The sequence below is a fragment of the Ambystoma mexicanum genome, chromosome 11 (assembly GCF_040938575.1).
Source record: "Ambystoma mexicanum isolate Mex_15411 chromosome 11, UKY_AmexF1_1, whole genome shotgun sequence".
In the NCBI taxonomy this organism is placed as follows: Eukaryota; Metazoa; Chordata; class Amphibia; order Caudata; family Ambystomatidae; genus Ambystoma; species Ambystoma mexicanum.
The window spans coordinates 1,290,004,272-1,290,020,266 of record NC_090934.1 but is presented as its reverse complement, the minus strand read 5'-3'; the positions used below and the strand labels follow the sequence as shown (position 1 = coordinate 1,290,020,266).

Below are 15,995 nucleotides of genomic sequence, written 5' to 3'. Positions count from 1 at the left end.
AATCATTTGTATTCAGACATATCATTATAAACTCCTTTGTCTGTAGGCGTTATCTCTTCCAGACTGAAGGTCCAGATAAAAAATGATTCAGTCAGTCTCTATTGCTTGTCTCTTCAAAATTGATGGCCTTCGTATCTGGAAACAGGAGTCAACTAACAACCAGGCACAGATAAAAAAAGGCACATAAATGGAATATTCTATTGACATTTTATTACAAATTTGCAGATAAAAATGTTAAAAATACAATTCAGTAATTTTATCATGTGTCAAGCTAGATATCTGCTACAAGACAATTATTTATTTTAGTATCAAGTGCTCATGAAATAATAAGAGTTAAATATGAAACGAAAGTAGACAGGTTGTACATCAATAACTGTTGTGCAGAATAATTCCAGAAACACTTGTGTGCATGTTATAATACATCCTGGAAGAGTCTGCTCATGGATACAAGGAGAAATTGGGGGGCCCAGTGGTTGCTTTTGGCCTTTGGTATAACAAAAAAAATCAAAAGCCTTTTGAGAAAGTTCGGATGTCACTGGAAAGGCAAACATTATGATGTACATTTCCCACACTCTTTGCATACCTGACTGAGGCCAGTAGACTACTTTTCCCAAAACAGGACTTGTTCCCCTGCAGCAATCAAGCATAGACCCAAAATGTGTAAACTGAAACCTACAATACAACCTATAGGTTGGCATAGACCGGACAGTGTCCAAGAAGCTGGGAATGAGAAGACCTAGGGCGGGAAAAATGTTTGTGATGGCAAAAGGGAGGAAAGAGTATGTGCTCAAACAGATAAAAGGTTAGAAACAGCTAACCATGAAGAATTGCAGCCCTCTTAACAATGTTCTGAATCAAGTGGTAGCACAAACAGTTCATGACTTATGTTTTGCTGCTTATGACATGCTTATGACATGACTCTGAACCAGTTAAAACAAATAATCTGTTTTCAATGGGATGCTGTCAAGAATTCCAAATATTGAATTATCATTCAGAACCAGACGTTCCAGTATTTGATACATTGCTGTCTACACAGAAACCACTATGCAAACATTCAGAACATATTTACAAATACAGTGTGGTGTATAATAGCTCCCAAACATGTGGCCCTATTTTAGAGAAAATGGTAAACTACTTCAGTCGGCATACTCTAGGCATGCTTGCGACATGAATCAGACTGTTTGGAGAGTGAGTGCAAAAAGCATGCTTGCCTCTGCGTATGCAGGAAGACCTCCATTTCATTCTACAAATATAGGCCAAAGCCATGGATTTCTAAGCATTGTTTTGCTAGGTTACATAGCTATATTTTTAGATATCTTACTCTGGAATGCATTCAGAGTCTAAAAGGTACAGTTCTAGGAAAGAGAAATGTTTGCCTCCTAGATTATGCAGCGTACAGTCTAACAGATCATAGCATGAGTGTGCAGGAGATATTGAATCAATTTGTTTTTCCTACATTCATGTTCCAGGATTTGTCATGATGTCTTCTGGGTTCCCGTTGCATCTCTGAATTCTTGCCGGGTTTAAGAATGGCTGATAAAACTAAGAGGTTCCCCACATTCTAGCTGACATTAAATTAAAACAGTACTTGTCAGGGCATTTACCCAGGAATACATTCATAACGTATCAGACAGATGAACGTAGCCTATAATCACTTTTAGTTCTAATTAAAAGGCCACATTCTGAGAAAAGCAATAGTGGCGCCACTCCATTTCCACATTTCCATTTATGTCTTAAGCTTTCCAGAGAAAATCTGAAAGAGATATAAATTCAAGAGCAGTATCCATAAATAGGTTCCAAAATGATCAATTCATTGTCAGTTCTGATTCGAAAAAACCCTTGTCAAGTGAGGCCGCAGACTTGGCTAATATCCATTGCCAATATATGGGAGGGGAGGAGAAAGCAAACTATTTCTTATATTATGTGGGGCAATTTATTCTACCATTCTATGTTTTATGTCATAAAGGCTTTGGGCTATCACTCCAACAGCGAGTGTCTGAAATGTGGGTAGCAGTGGCCAAAGCAAACAATCTTTGGGATGTGGAGCTTTTTTACAAGTTTTTATTTGTATCCCTCGGGTAAAATATGTACTTTTTTCTTCTGAATGGCCCCATACCCTGGTTTATGTCCTCTATTTAAATATACACTGTTAAGTGAAGTGTTCTGTTTAACATGAGAACAATGTGCTGACATTAGCCGACTGGAATAAGTGCTGCTCACCTTTTATTTAAAAAATAGCACTTAAGTCACATACATTGAACAGAAAAGCAAGCTTAAAACAAAATTGGGGACAATCATTTTTTCAATATTTTTGATAGTCATGTTCGTTCTTGTAGCTGACTATATGCTCTTAGAAAAGTGTTCTAAGGTAAATGACAACCAATGATTCAATCAACCACAAATAAAACCTTAAAATAGCTGCTAGTCTATACAGATAGTTTTATATACAGTACTCTGACTATTTGAGGCAGGCCACTGCTGATAGTATAGTGTAAAATACCATCAGTAGCCCAGCTATAAACAATATATAATATGTAATTATTGTATTACATTAAAAAAGACTTGTGGCTATCTGCCTGAAACATGTTAACTTTTTAAGGTTGATGTGCATCAAATATATATGGCCTGGCATTTAATATCCAGATTGTTAATGTTCTTTTCAGGCACTCTGGGTCATAGGGTAGGCTAGGGTTCTCCAGCAGCAAGTGCACAAGTGAAAAAGTCTGTTTGCAGATACACAAGGTTAATCACTATTGGCCAACGTCTTCTTCGCTCATAGTTCTGAGCTTCTCTCATTGCTGAAGGTGTTGACAGTCTCTACCGTATTCTTACGCAAATGGTCACTCAAGCTATGGCCACAAGGCATGAGCTGTCCATGCGTCGAGGGTGTTTGCCCCACACAGAATCGCATGTTCTTCCCAGATGTGATAAGCTCCCCATAGCCCTCTTGGTGTGCAAAGGCGTAGGAAGATCTTTTTGAACTGTTTCTGCGTCCTCGCCGCCGCATATAAGCCCCAGCTGGGGCTTGCACCCCTTGAGTTTTCTGCAAATATTGTACCTTTAAAAAAAGTGTTCATATTAATCCACAAACAATTATATTACCGATTGACATCTTTAGCAGTTAATTCAGATTTATTTCCAGAAGAACGAAATGGCAGCAAGCATTTTATGCAGAGCAAACAATCTACCGAAATTTTGATATCTGTTCTTGTCTATTGTTAAAGAGTTGGAAACCTTTGTCAGAAATATTTGTAACACTTGCATTGTACATACTGACACTTGCCAAAGAATAATATCTCACATCAGAGGAGGCTTAAATATTACTTAGATCATTGTGCTAGAAATTGTGCATGAAAGTGATCTTCGGCGGCAGGATCTTCAACACCCTAAAAAAGTGTGGGACCTTGTCAAACAATCCTCCATTTCCAAGAACACACATTAAAAACCCATTACCCTTTCACTTAGGCAATAGTCCGAATAATTGTTATATAATAAAGCATTCCTTTGATTGATCTCCCAACATTCGCTCTCCACCCATTCTATCTTCAGACCGCCTCTTGCAGCGTTGTACTTTTACCCTGATCACCTTATGAAAACCCAAAAAAAAAATGTCTTGATGCACAGACCTTCTCTACACTCTCGTAGTGTCCACGAAGCAGCCTTGACCAGCAAGTGAGCCACTTTACTGATAGGCATTTTCTGTTTCTACAGTGACATACAGGACAACCTTTGAGAAGACCCAATTATTAGAGATTTCCTCCAGCAGTCAAGAATCTAGCCCCCACTCACGTATGTCATTTTGGGGTTGCCAGGGGTCGCAAATGCGACCCCTGAAGTCTCCCTTGCTAAATTTGTGGTGTCCCTTGCAACCCCTAAAAAAATCTAAATATATATATATATATATTTTTTTTTCTTCATTGAGGCTCCTGAGCTGTGGCCAGCAACATGTGGCTCTTTGGTTCTGGTGTGGCTGGTTCTTTGGTAGCTATAGCCGGTAAGATAGCTCAGTGGGTAGAGCGCTTGTTTCTGCAATGTGTGTGTGATCTGCAGGTTGCGGATTTGACTCCCGGCAACGTCAGCTAAGCCTTTCCTCCAGCTGAGGTTAAAAAACGAGTACCAACACAGGTTGGGTGATATTTTATGTATATGTGTTCTAAATGAAGCACTTAAGCATAACTGCAAAATAATAACACATCATTATCGTTTGGCCTTGGACGTCTGCTTGCATTCACAGTAATTTGGTAATATGGGCCTATTCACACTGATATTAACGATACATATGGTGATTCATTCTTGTGTGCAATGCATATCACATAACAGTGAAATCGTAAACATATTTTTCATAGTGTACTTAGAAACAATGCTATGTGATGCCACTTCCTGTTTTGTAAAGGGGTGAAAGGTCGTGTTCCATCACTTTCCGCAATGTCACTTCGGGGTGGGGGCAGATGACTTCACTTCCTGTGATGTCATTAGAGGTCAAGGGCCGTGTGATGTCACTTCCGAACCCCTGGCATTTTGGTAAAATGACGTCCCTGCCCCCACTTGTGTAATTCCTTCAGTTTTTTTGCTTAGGCAGTCAGCAGTGACACCAACCCCGCCCCCCCCAAATGAAACAACTGACACTTCGTAAAGACCCTTAGTGTCAACCGGAAGTCAAAGGGCAGAACCCTGAACTTGTGATCATCTCTGTGAAATTCAAAGTCAAGAAACCTTTGATTCTCCTCTAAGATTGTTAAATGGAAATACACGTCCTTGCGTCTAGACCACAAAGAAAATCCCCTTCTTAAAAAGTGGGTTACTGTTCTGCAAATTCGCCACCTTAAACAACATTCTGACAATGTACTTGTTCAACCTGACAAGTTCATGATGGGCCTGTGTGCTATGTCTCTTTTCTAAATAAGGAGGTACCTTGAATAAACTCCCATGTCCACTGTCTCCCTTGGAGACCGGAGCAATGGCATCCCTCATTAACATCAGTTTCCACATCTACTTTGTTTCCTTTGGCTGCAAACACAAATGAAGGAAACGAAGCATTCATTCTTCCAAAAGAGTTTCAAGAGGAATCTTCCTGCACTGTGATCATTTGCCAAGTGGACACATATAGAGTGTCAGCTGTCGAACAAGATAAAGTTAAATCTGTGCACCACGCTAAATGTGTGCGTCACCCAACAAACCCATTTAGTTCTCCTCCTCTCATTGAAGAAGCAGCAGATACAAAGCTACCTTTTTCTTCCTATGAACAGATTGGAGAAGGAAGGAAATACCCTTAGAGAAAAAAGGGGACGGATATTGACTTTGAGAGAAAAGAGGAAGATTTAATTTTGAGAATCCTCAAAATGACATCTAGATAGGAAGGTTTCTGCCCGGACTATTGGTATAAGGACAAATAGGATGGGCAAGGTGACCAAAATAGTTTTTGTGAGGAGAAAGGAAAGAACCTGCATGAAGAAGGGCGTTGCGGGAAGAAGGAAAGATACCCTCATAAGTGAGAGGAAAAGAGTAATCTTCGAGAGTGGGAATGAAGCCAGATCACCATAGAAAAGAACAAGAAGGGGTGACCACTTACTTAGGTAAGAGAGAAAAGGAAGGTTCCAGAGAACTATATTGGTGCTAGGGAGATCATAGAGATGAGCGGAGGAACATGATGGCATCACTGTGATGGGAGAAGGAAAAACAGCCTAGCGATTGCGAAGGGCCTTAGAGAGAATACCAAGAGGAGAAGTGGGTAGAAGGAAATATCAGTATCATGCTTCTCCACTGAACCTCACAAGGGTGCATCCGAAGATCCTGTGAGCACCAACTTTAACCCGAGCCTTGCAGTAAGCTTCTACTGCTCTACTTGGAGGGCACCCCAAGAATAAGATTTTGGCAGTGGGGATCAGGTAGACCCTGAAAACATATGGCTGCCCAGGAACCCTGAGTCGGCAGCGCAGGAAACTCTACAGCCTGAAGTGGGGAGGACCGAGACACCTCCACTCTCACCACCAACACCTGAAAGGGGGTAGGTTCAATCCAAGCAGAGGACGACTTTGTTAACCCTTTTTTGGATTTTCATTGGTGGAAAATGGAAGAGACAATTTTTCTTTCACTAGGTCCCAGATTTGGATTAAGTTTGTTTTTTGGAACACTGAGCATCTTGTTGGCCAACCCATTGGAGAAAAAGGGGTAGTCTCTGTTCTTTGGACATTATTTATTGAGAAACTCACTGACCCTCCACTCATATGACCCTCCATTCCCTGACACTTGGAACTACCATCCTGACATTTAGTTTCTGATCACTTTTACCAGCCTCACCTCTTATTCATTGAGTTCTACCATTGTCGAAATAGGTTACTAGTTAGTTTGTAGCAAAAGGTTAACAAAATCCCTTGAAACCGATTTCTGTGTCTGGTCTCCACTATGGTGCACAGTGGCAGTCGAACTGGTGACCTGTCACAGATTATATAGCAGTCTGCAAAAAAGGGGTGATCTTCTGAGCCAGAACAACTTGCCCAGCACATAACTGTGCACCACCCTGGAGATATATTCCATCATTGGGTGGGCATACCTTCCTAACCACGTTACACAAACGCTGTCTTCTCTTGCCATCCAGACTACTCAAGTGGGACCTTTGTGGGGTAAATGACGAGGACCCCCAACAGAACCTTCTCTGCAACAACCATTGATTCTGGGGTCTTGACCAATGACAGAATCTCGACCAGTGGTAGTCTACAGGCTTCCCTCAACGATGGACTCTGAAGCTGACCCACCCCCAATAACGACAACATCCCATGCCTCACGGGCGATGACAGCGACTCCATCAATGATGAGGGCTGATGATAGATCCCAGCGGTGGCTCACCCCATGGCACCAGAGTCAATGATGGCTCATCATCCATGCCGGCAACACCTCAACCTCCTCCACCAACAACTGCGGTAGTGACCAGAACCACTGCTTTGTTGATAACGCCCCCTGATAATAGTTGGGTAACTCCTCTATTTTTAAATCTATCAAAAGGTTCTGATGCTGGCTATGGGGAACCGGATCCCTTTCTAGGAAAAGCGTTTTTAGGCCTGTGTTTGTCCATCACAGTCTGCTGCTGCTTTTCCTCTTCAGCATCACAGAGCTCTTTATACTTTTTCACTACCTTGTTTGCTTTCTTAGATCTGTGCTCTGGCAGCCAGCCAGGAGCCTACTCTCCCAACCATGCCTGGTCCTGGAATAGAACCACAGAGTGGAAGCAAGAAAATGCTAAATAATATTGAAAAATCTCTACTCTTCTACACAGTAAAGCCAAACAGGGGCTCTCCCCGAAGATTCCTTCACCCAAGAGCAGGAAAATAATCTGAAAGTGAAACTGTAGGCTTTGCAATGTTGGCTGGCATCACTGTACATGTCAAATATCCTGGCTCAGCACGAGCCTTTAAAGGAGCCTTTTATGCAGTGTCCATTAGTTAAAAGAGAAAGGAGAATTCCATTTTCATGAGTGAGTAAAATAAAAGTGTTGAGGTTCCCTCCATAAGAGTTAAGAATCCTCTAAACTATGTGAATGTACACAAGACCCAATAATGGAGAGCCAAATGATGTATCGCAAAGACACATGCCTACCTAAAAGAAATATTTCGATTTGGACCAGCAAAGGCTAATCTGAACCTGGCCTGTTTTGCCCAGGATCCACCAGTTCTGTCATACATATTTGGTCAAAGAGGCAGTCTGCCTTTGCACACTGAACTAAAGAATTCTGGTTAACAGTTTAAAGAGAGATTGAAAACGCATATTAGATTTTATGAAGCTTGGATCTAATGAATTATAAAAAGGCACTAAAAGGGAAGATGGTTAGGTGTATGAATAATTTTTGACTGTGTTTCTCTAGTTCAGATTGAGTATGATAAGGACGTCAGGAATTTCGCCTCCTGAAAAAAGACTTGCTTATTGTAAAAAAAAAAAAACATAGAGGAATCATTCAGCTATTCCCGACCACTAGGCAAAATGAATATATATGTTTTATATGTCATGCTGGTGAATAAAAGACTGAATTATTATAGATTGGATTTTCAAGATTTTAATGTTTTGATATTATATGATTGTACAAACTTTATATTACTTTGGAAACACAAAAATTGACGCTGAGAAAATAACTTGATTACCCATACAAGAAGTATCAGAAAACAAAATTTTGGTGGGGTATGTTACCACTTGCAAAGAAAACCAGTCATTGGGGAATCGGGCTTTCCTTAAAATGCCATTGCTGCAAAATTTGTGATTATGATGAGGACCATTTGTTTTTCACTTGCGAAACGATTTTTAATGCATTTGGCAATAGGCAGGGTTCGAAATTGAGGGGAGCTTGGAGCTATTTACCTGCTGCTTATAGCCTAGAAGTGTCTGGTTAGCTTAACACTAACAGTTACCAGGAGCTACGTTTGACTCCACAGGCCAGCTAATGCCGAACAAACACCACTATGTAAATTGAACTCTGTTAATATGGGACAATCTATAACTAAACATTATGATACTTTGATATGACATTTAAAGCACAAGGGGGTAATAAATATTTCATACAATGTCATGCTTGTTTTTTAAGTTAGATTTGCATTAGCTCCTCGTTTCCTAATGGTAGCTCCTAGTGCTTGATTACTGCTGGATACCCAGGAGCTGCTAGTAGCTCCAGTTTATCCAATCCCAATTTTCAGCCCTGGCAATAGGTTCAGGACTGATGCTAGAACTCTATTTAAAATGGACTCTGTTTGCACTTTTAATGTTATTACGTTTTAAATCAAAGTGATGGATTGTAGGAAGGAGTCCTTGAAAAATGCAAATGGTTGTCCAGAGATTCAACTATGTACGTAATCACTGTGGATCTTTACTGGAACAATTGTATTGTCTGAATTTATAATTTTAAGTGTTTCTTCCAGGATTTTAATTTTTGTTTGATGAAATCTTTGTGTGGATCTTGCTTTGTTTGAGTGTTTTGTTTTGATCGCAATGTACTTTTATAGCAATAGCCGAAATAAAGTATTTCATGATGATTGTATAAACTCTGTATATGATTGGATGTAAAACATTAAATGCTAATTGATTAAATGTTGCTGTATACATTTACATTACGTTTTACTACTGTAATTTGTTTTGTTTTAGAAAGATTCCGTTGAGAGTGCTATATCGTTTCAACAGAATTCTGTGTAACCGTTTTTCTCAAATGTATTATTAGTATGGGGGCATTCATATGCAAATATTCTGTATATTACTCTCTATTTGTCTTCAATGTCAGGCAGAGGCTTGAACCAGCTGGGATTTCCCATACAGAGGGAATTCTAGGTTGGGACTCTCCCCTATATCTGTGATGAGGCATCATTGCTTTTGTTTTTTTAACATAACATCCAATGACACATGAGGAGGGCACACATTGCCAGTAAAACCAAAACATCCAAGAAGCAAACAGTGATGCATAGCATATGTACATTAAAGGAATTTTGAGAACGTTTCCATTTGAAATTCAGAACATTGTTTATAAACTCTAAGAGTGGATGACTCGGGCTAATGCTCTAATCAGTACAGCATTTTATTAACATTTAGATCTTGTGTGGGGTTTGCAAAGAAAATTGTACTTACCTTCTGTAATTTTATTTCCGATGGTTACTTGGTTTTTCCTTCTGAATGTTTATCTGTAAAATATCTCCAGAAGTCGATCTATAACTCCTGAAATGTATTAATGCTTTTTGAAGTATCGGGTGAATGGGTAGGAGAGGCATAGATGACCCAGGATATTGAGTTCTCACCATACAGCCCAACCAGGAAGGTATGAGACCAGAGGCTACATGTGATTTTACTGTGCCTGTGACCTCCATTCCTTAGATACTTTCCATCAAAGATGATCAAGTACATCTCTATGTACATGCATTATGGCAAGAACTAATTAATCTGCATGGGAAGACTATCATAAACATTGATAAAGTAATTACTACTTTTTCTATAGAGTCTTTGTTTTTGTATGGATTCCCCCAGGAGTGACAACTTTGGTAGGGATCTTGAAATTCCATATCAGTACAATATTCTACTCGAAAATACGTTGCACTGATGTTTTAAATAATTGTTCTGCTCGAGCATTAGAGCCATGGCTATAACGGTTTCAGAAAATATGCAGCAAATCATGAGCAACCATCTTGGAGCCATACCAAAGGAATTAGTCCCAGAATAGGCCCAATATCTTGACTTCAAGCAGTTGATTAAGGAACACTGCTCTGAGGATATTGATTTGTTTAATGGCGATAGCACACTGTCATCAAAGAAACTTTTATTCAAGGTAGTTTTTGTTTGGATGTCACCATTCCCCTAGGTGGTCTATCATACTCTATGAACTACTGTCTAAACATAAGATCTTCAACTCACTCAGGACTATTTTCAAGTCAGGTCTTTGAAATTGTTTCCCCACCTTGCAGGATGGGAACACAAAATGAAGAACAAGTTACGTGTGTTATGAAAACATTGGTTCTGATGGATACAATGGGCCTCATTACGACCTTGGCGGTACGGTATGGAGGGATCGGTATGGCACCGACACTGTCTATACCGTACCGCCTTATTCCGAGTTTCCCTCGCGGGTCCCTGAAAGCCCATCAGGTCTGACCTGGCCGGTTGTGCGGCACCCGCGAGGGAAAGACATGGATGCACCAGCACTGTTATAAACGGTGCCGGTGCATCCATGCTCCTCATCCCCACTATGCCCTATAGGGCCGATTGGGGATGAGGAACCCGGCATTACCGCCACCCGCGAATGGCCCAATACCAGCCATTCAACTCGTAATGGGCCGGTAAGTGCCCATTCGCGGGTGGCTGTGCCGGATGCAAGTTCGGCGTTAGCCGTTCCTGTAATGCAGGCACGGCTACCGCCAAACTCGTAATGAGGCTCAATGTCTCCTCAGCCGTTTCCTTATATCCAAATTGTTGAGCCTTCGGCTGGGACTTCTATAATTCTGAATCACCCTTGCATAGCGCTGGGTGGCACCAATTATACTTGAGGTGCTGAGAAGGCATGCCTTGTGACCTACACCGCAAGTGACAGTGATCAGGGTATAAGTTGTGCCGTCTTCCCCAAGCCCAACTGTTACTCAGATATATCCCGCCACAGGTTGTTAGGGAGAATGCTCTCTTTAGGCTGAATTTCCTAACCTAGTGAGTCCCCCAGCAGCTTTGCTGGATTTCTGGCGTTTGTTTTTTCTCCTGCCAAGAGTGAGACTCTTTTTTTCCCACTCTTGGACATGATTTATGGTGTTCCTTTGACTGTTAATGTGTTTTATGGGCTATGGGGTCCTTTACTCCATAGGGTCTCATGTGTTTTTACGATGTGTGTTACACAGCACCTCTGTGCAGTAACACAGGGGTGTCATAGTGACACCCCACCATAGACTCCATACCCTGGGACTGACTACTGTCTCCCAGGGCATGTAAAGTCACCATTGGCTTTACTAGTCCCAAATCATTAACAGAAACCAGTACAAACCATCATATTGTGGACGTACTGGTCGGGGCAATTCGACTGCCCTGGGGTCTGTTAGTCGAGGGGGCACGTCTCCGTCCCCCCTGATCGAGTTTTGGCTGGTGGCAGTGGAAACTACTTTTTATATTCGACCGTGAATATTTCCCTATGGGATTTTCCCATTGTTCGAGGCTACCAACTTTAATTATTTAATTCTCATAGCCTCGAACATACCGACGGTCTATTTATTTAATATTAATTCGCCGGTTGGTATTTTTTTGCCAGGACTGGATTCTAAAATGGCATTTGTGTTCTCTTCTGTGACTCCAACCCAAGTCGAGCCATTTGTTCCACTTTTTGGCCGGCTTCTCCACAGAAGCCTCCAAAAGTGGTGCCACTCTGTCTGGGTACCACAGGGGGTGTGGGAGGGGGTTTAGGCACCCTGGACTGAATTACCTTGGTAACTCAAGTCGCACTCTTGTGTGATTAGCCCAGGTGGTGAGCTGGCCGGCTCACCACTTAGCATGTTTGATTGACAGCTAGGCTGAGTGAATGGGGGTATGCTGCATAAACGCAGGGCTTTGGGGACTGGAACTTCAGAAGTCGCCACAGGACCTGAGAGTCCGACGAGGGAGAAGCTGAGCCGACCTACCACGACGACACCACCGGTGGAGCCCTGCGGAACCGACTCACCCCTTCCCGACGACAGAGACGATCTCCCGGCTGGAGAGGCTACTTCCCCTGACTGGTGGGCACAACCAGTTTACCTTCTTTCTTCGCACCCCAGACCGGTCTGTGGTCGAACTGCCCGTGCCAAGCACCCCGGCAGCCGGATAGCCACTCATCACTGAACCGCGAATCAACAGAGCGCTCCTTGTACCTGAGAAACTCTGTGGCTGGTTTCTTCCCTGGCAGTGCAAAGGACTCCTGTCTTCCTCCCCGACGAGATCCTCTCTTCCCCCGGACGAAGCACTGACTTGCATCCGCTGCCAGGAACAACTGCCCCCGCTGGAGTGTTCTCACCACTTTAAGGTACTGTGTCCGCCAGGCCTCCCTTTCTAAAGATTGCTACAAGGTAATAATAACCCCTTAACCTTCTGGACTGGGCTGGCCGCCTTGACCCTTTAACTGGTCCCTTTCTTTGGTCCAACTCCTTTTTGAACCATTACAAGACTTTCATGCACTGCAACCGTGTGACCTTGGACACATTTCGTTTGGATCCTCTTAAGCGGATCCGGCCTACTGACTCTGAATTCCTAGTGTTACTTTGCCTTCCTCCCTTGTTGTGTTCGTGAAAAAGTGTTGGGATCTGTTTAAATTTATTCTCTGTTTTTCTCTCCCTTTTAAAAAGAATTATTAGAGTGCCATCTGCGTTAAGGGCTCACCGCTGTCTGAAAATAAGTGGGGCTTTACTTAAGACTTGTCTAATATTCTTTTAAGGGAGTGTATATCTTTTAGTGACCGTGTTTTTGAATTGCTTACTATTAGTGCCTGTGTGTTTTTATAGATGTGGTTTTAAATAAATAATTATATCTCTTTTACACCAAGCCCTGGTCAGTGTTTACTTGTTCTACTGTGTTCTCTGACCTATTGTGAATACTCTGTATACTGCCTAACTCTTCTTGAGGGAAGTCTGACTGCTCAGCCATAGCTACCAAGTGAATCTGCGTGGTACAGACTGCTGCCAACTGGGTTTACTGCCAAACACCTGTAGTCCTAAATCTTTGGCAGTGGTCCCAGAGGGAACTGCACAGGTTTCTGCCTAACACAGTTGTACTGGGATCATTCTGAGGTTGAGAATGGCGGGCAGACAAGGAATCCGCAGAAGGGAAATTGTATCCATCAGAAGAACAAGTTACTTACCAACTGGTAATGTTCTTTCGATTGGATGTTCCTCCAATGTATTCCTCATCTTAGATGCTGCTTCGGGAAAACATTTCGGCAGAGGGCACGGTGTGTCGATGTTGTCAAGTCGATGGTCCCTCGGGTGTATAAATAGCACGTGCGGCGCCTGTTGGCCTCAGTTCTGTTTTTCCCTTTCACTATTGATTTTGCACTGTGTAGATTGTGCTGGTAGACAGGTATCAGCCTTGCGAGAGTTGAAGTGGCAATAACCCGGAAAAATCTACAGGGGGGCAAGCGGGGAGGGCGATGAGGAATATGTTGGAGGAACATCCAATCGAAAAACGGTACCAGTTGGTAAGTAACTTGTTCTTCGAGTGGATTGTGTCCTCCAACGTATTCCTCATCTTAGATAGACTCCCAAAGCAGTATGGACAATTTCTCTGGAGGAGGGGTTAGATTTTTGGATCCCCTTAGATGGCTGAATATAGTACTGCTTTACCAAAATGTAGCTCCTTAGACTGGGAAGCATCCAGACTATAGAATTTTGAAAAAGTATGCAGTGAAGACCAAGTTGCTGCTTCACAAATGGACCTTATTGGAACACCTCTGTGTAGGGCTGCCGAAGAAGCTATGCCTCTCGTGGAGTGGGCCCTTAAACCTTCTGGTGGATCTTTCTGTGCTAATCTGCAGCATTCTGAAATGCAAAGCACAATCCAGCATGATATGGTTTGTTTTGACACCGATTGACCCAATTTGCTTCCGGTGTAGCCGATGAGCAGTTGATTGGCCACCCACTCTAAGCTTGGAAAGTCTAGAGATGTAAAAGCTTAAAGCTCTTTTTGGATCCAACCTGTGTAATCTTTCCTCCTCCTTACTAGGATGAGGTGGAGAATAGAATGCGGGTAGGACAATTTTCTGACTTAAATGAAAATCAGACACCACTTTAGGTCAAAATGAGGGTTTAACCCTTAACACAACTCTGTCCTTATGGAACACAGTATAGGGTGGCCCAGAAGACAGTGCCGGCAATTCGCTCACTCTTCTTGCAGATGTTAAAGCAACTAGGAAAGCAGTTTTCCATGTCAGTAATCTTAATGGACAAGTGTGCAAATGCTCAAAAGGTGCACACATTAAGAATTTTAGGACCAGATTGAGATCCCAAATTGGTACTTGGAATGGGTAGGGAGGAAACACATTGGTGAGTCCTTTTAAGAATTGCACTACCAAAGGAATTTTGAAATAGTAGCATTCTTCCGACGAGCGCTTGAAGCTGGAAAGCGCCACAAGATAACCTTTAATGGTTCCGACATTTAGACCTTTATGCGCTAGGGACAGGAGGAAGGACAGTACTTCCAGAACAGAACATAGAACAGGATCGACATTCTTTTCTCTGCACCAGTTGCAAAACTTTTTCCAACGGCAACGGTATAGAGACTTTGTTGCTGGCCTTCTTGCTGAAAGCAACACCTCCATGACATCATCTGGAAGGTCCCAATCCTTGTATCTCAGCCTTTCAGATACCAAGCGTGAAGGTTGAGAATTTTGACCTCTGGATGGAGAACCTGACCCTCCATTTGTGAGAGAAGGTCCTCTCTCTGAGGAAGACGTACTGGGGGACAGATGGACATGTCTAGAAGGTCCGGGTACCACGTTCTCCTGGCCCAATCCGGGGCAATTAGGATCATGCGGTTCCCGAACCGTCTCAGTCTCCTGTTGACCTGAGGAATGACGGGAATCGGAGAGGACGCGTATAGTAGTGGGAAATTGCACTCCACCACGAATGTGTCCCCCAGGGCTCCTCTCGGGGGAAATTCCCTTGAGCAATACCTTTCACACTTCCGGTTGATTCCGGTCGCAAACAGGTCTACTTGAGGGGTTCCCCAAAAGGCGAAGATCTCCTGAACAACTTCCTGAGCCAGTTCCCATTCGTGGGACACCGTGCTCTGCCTGCTCAGAGCCTCTGCCGTCATATTCTCTTACCGGCTAGATGAACTGCTGTTAAAGAGATTCCTTCCTGAATTGCCCAATACCAGAGCTGCATTGCCTCTCTGCACAGAGGTAGTGACCCTACACCACCTCTTTTGTTTAGATAATGCATGGCCACTGTGTTGTCCGTCATTATCAGGACATTTTGTCCCTTGACAGATGGCAGAAAAGCTTTCAGCGCTAGTCTGATTGCTCTCAGCTCTAAAAGGTTGATGTGTAGTTTGGACTCCGATGGAAACCAGCGACCGCTGATTGTCAGATCATGGCATGAGCTCCCCACCCCATGAGTGAGGCGTCCATCACCACTGTGATCTCCGGCCATGGTTGCCAAAAATGTTCTCCTTTTAGGATATCCTCTGTACAAGTCCACCATAGAAGATCTTGCCGAACTTTGTTCGGAATCTGGAGAAGATCCGTCATTTGACCTGAAAACTGGGACCATTGAGTCTTTAGAGCCCATTGAAGGGATCTCATCCTCCGGCATGCCTCTGGCACCAGGAAGATGCAGGATGCCATGAGGCTGAGCAACCTTAAGAAGTCGTAGGCCTGGAGATTGTGGGCATTTAGAAATTTGGAAACCATCTGAAGAATATCTTGAGCCCTCGACCTGGGAGGCGAGCTCTTTCCCAAGGATGTGTCTAATACAGCTCCTATGTATTGGATCTGTTGAGAAGGTGTCATTTGTGACTTCTTGAAATTGTGGGAG

General features: G+C 42.8%; 1 protein-coding gene across 1 annotated transcript in view; it reads right to left on the bottom strand.

Annotated features, from left to right (window-relative positions):
• Positions 1–271: 271 nt before the first annotated feature.
• The window catches only part of ATP8B4 (ATPase phospholipid transporting 8B4 (putative)), a 5,389,235-nt gene continuing 5,373,511 nt past the window's right edge, over positions 272–15,995 (bottom strand). Inside the window, exon 27 of the mRNA XM_069624764.1 lies at positions 272–3,058. Within this exon, the coding sequence (XP_069480865.1) occupies positions 2,774–3,058 (285 nt within the window). The 3' untranslated portion in view covers positions 272–2,773. The remainder of the gene's footprint in view (positions 3,059–15,995) is intronic.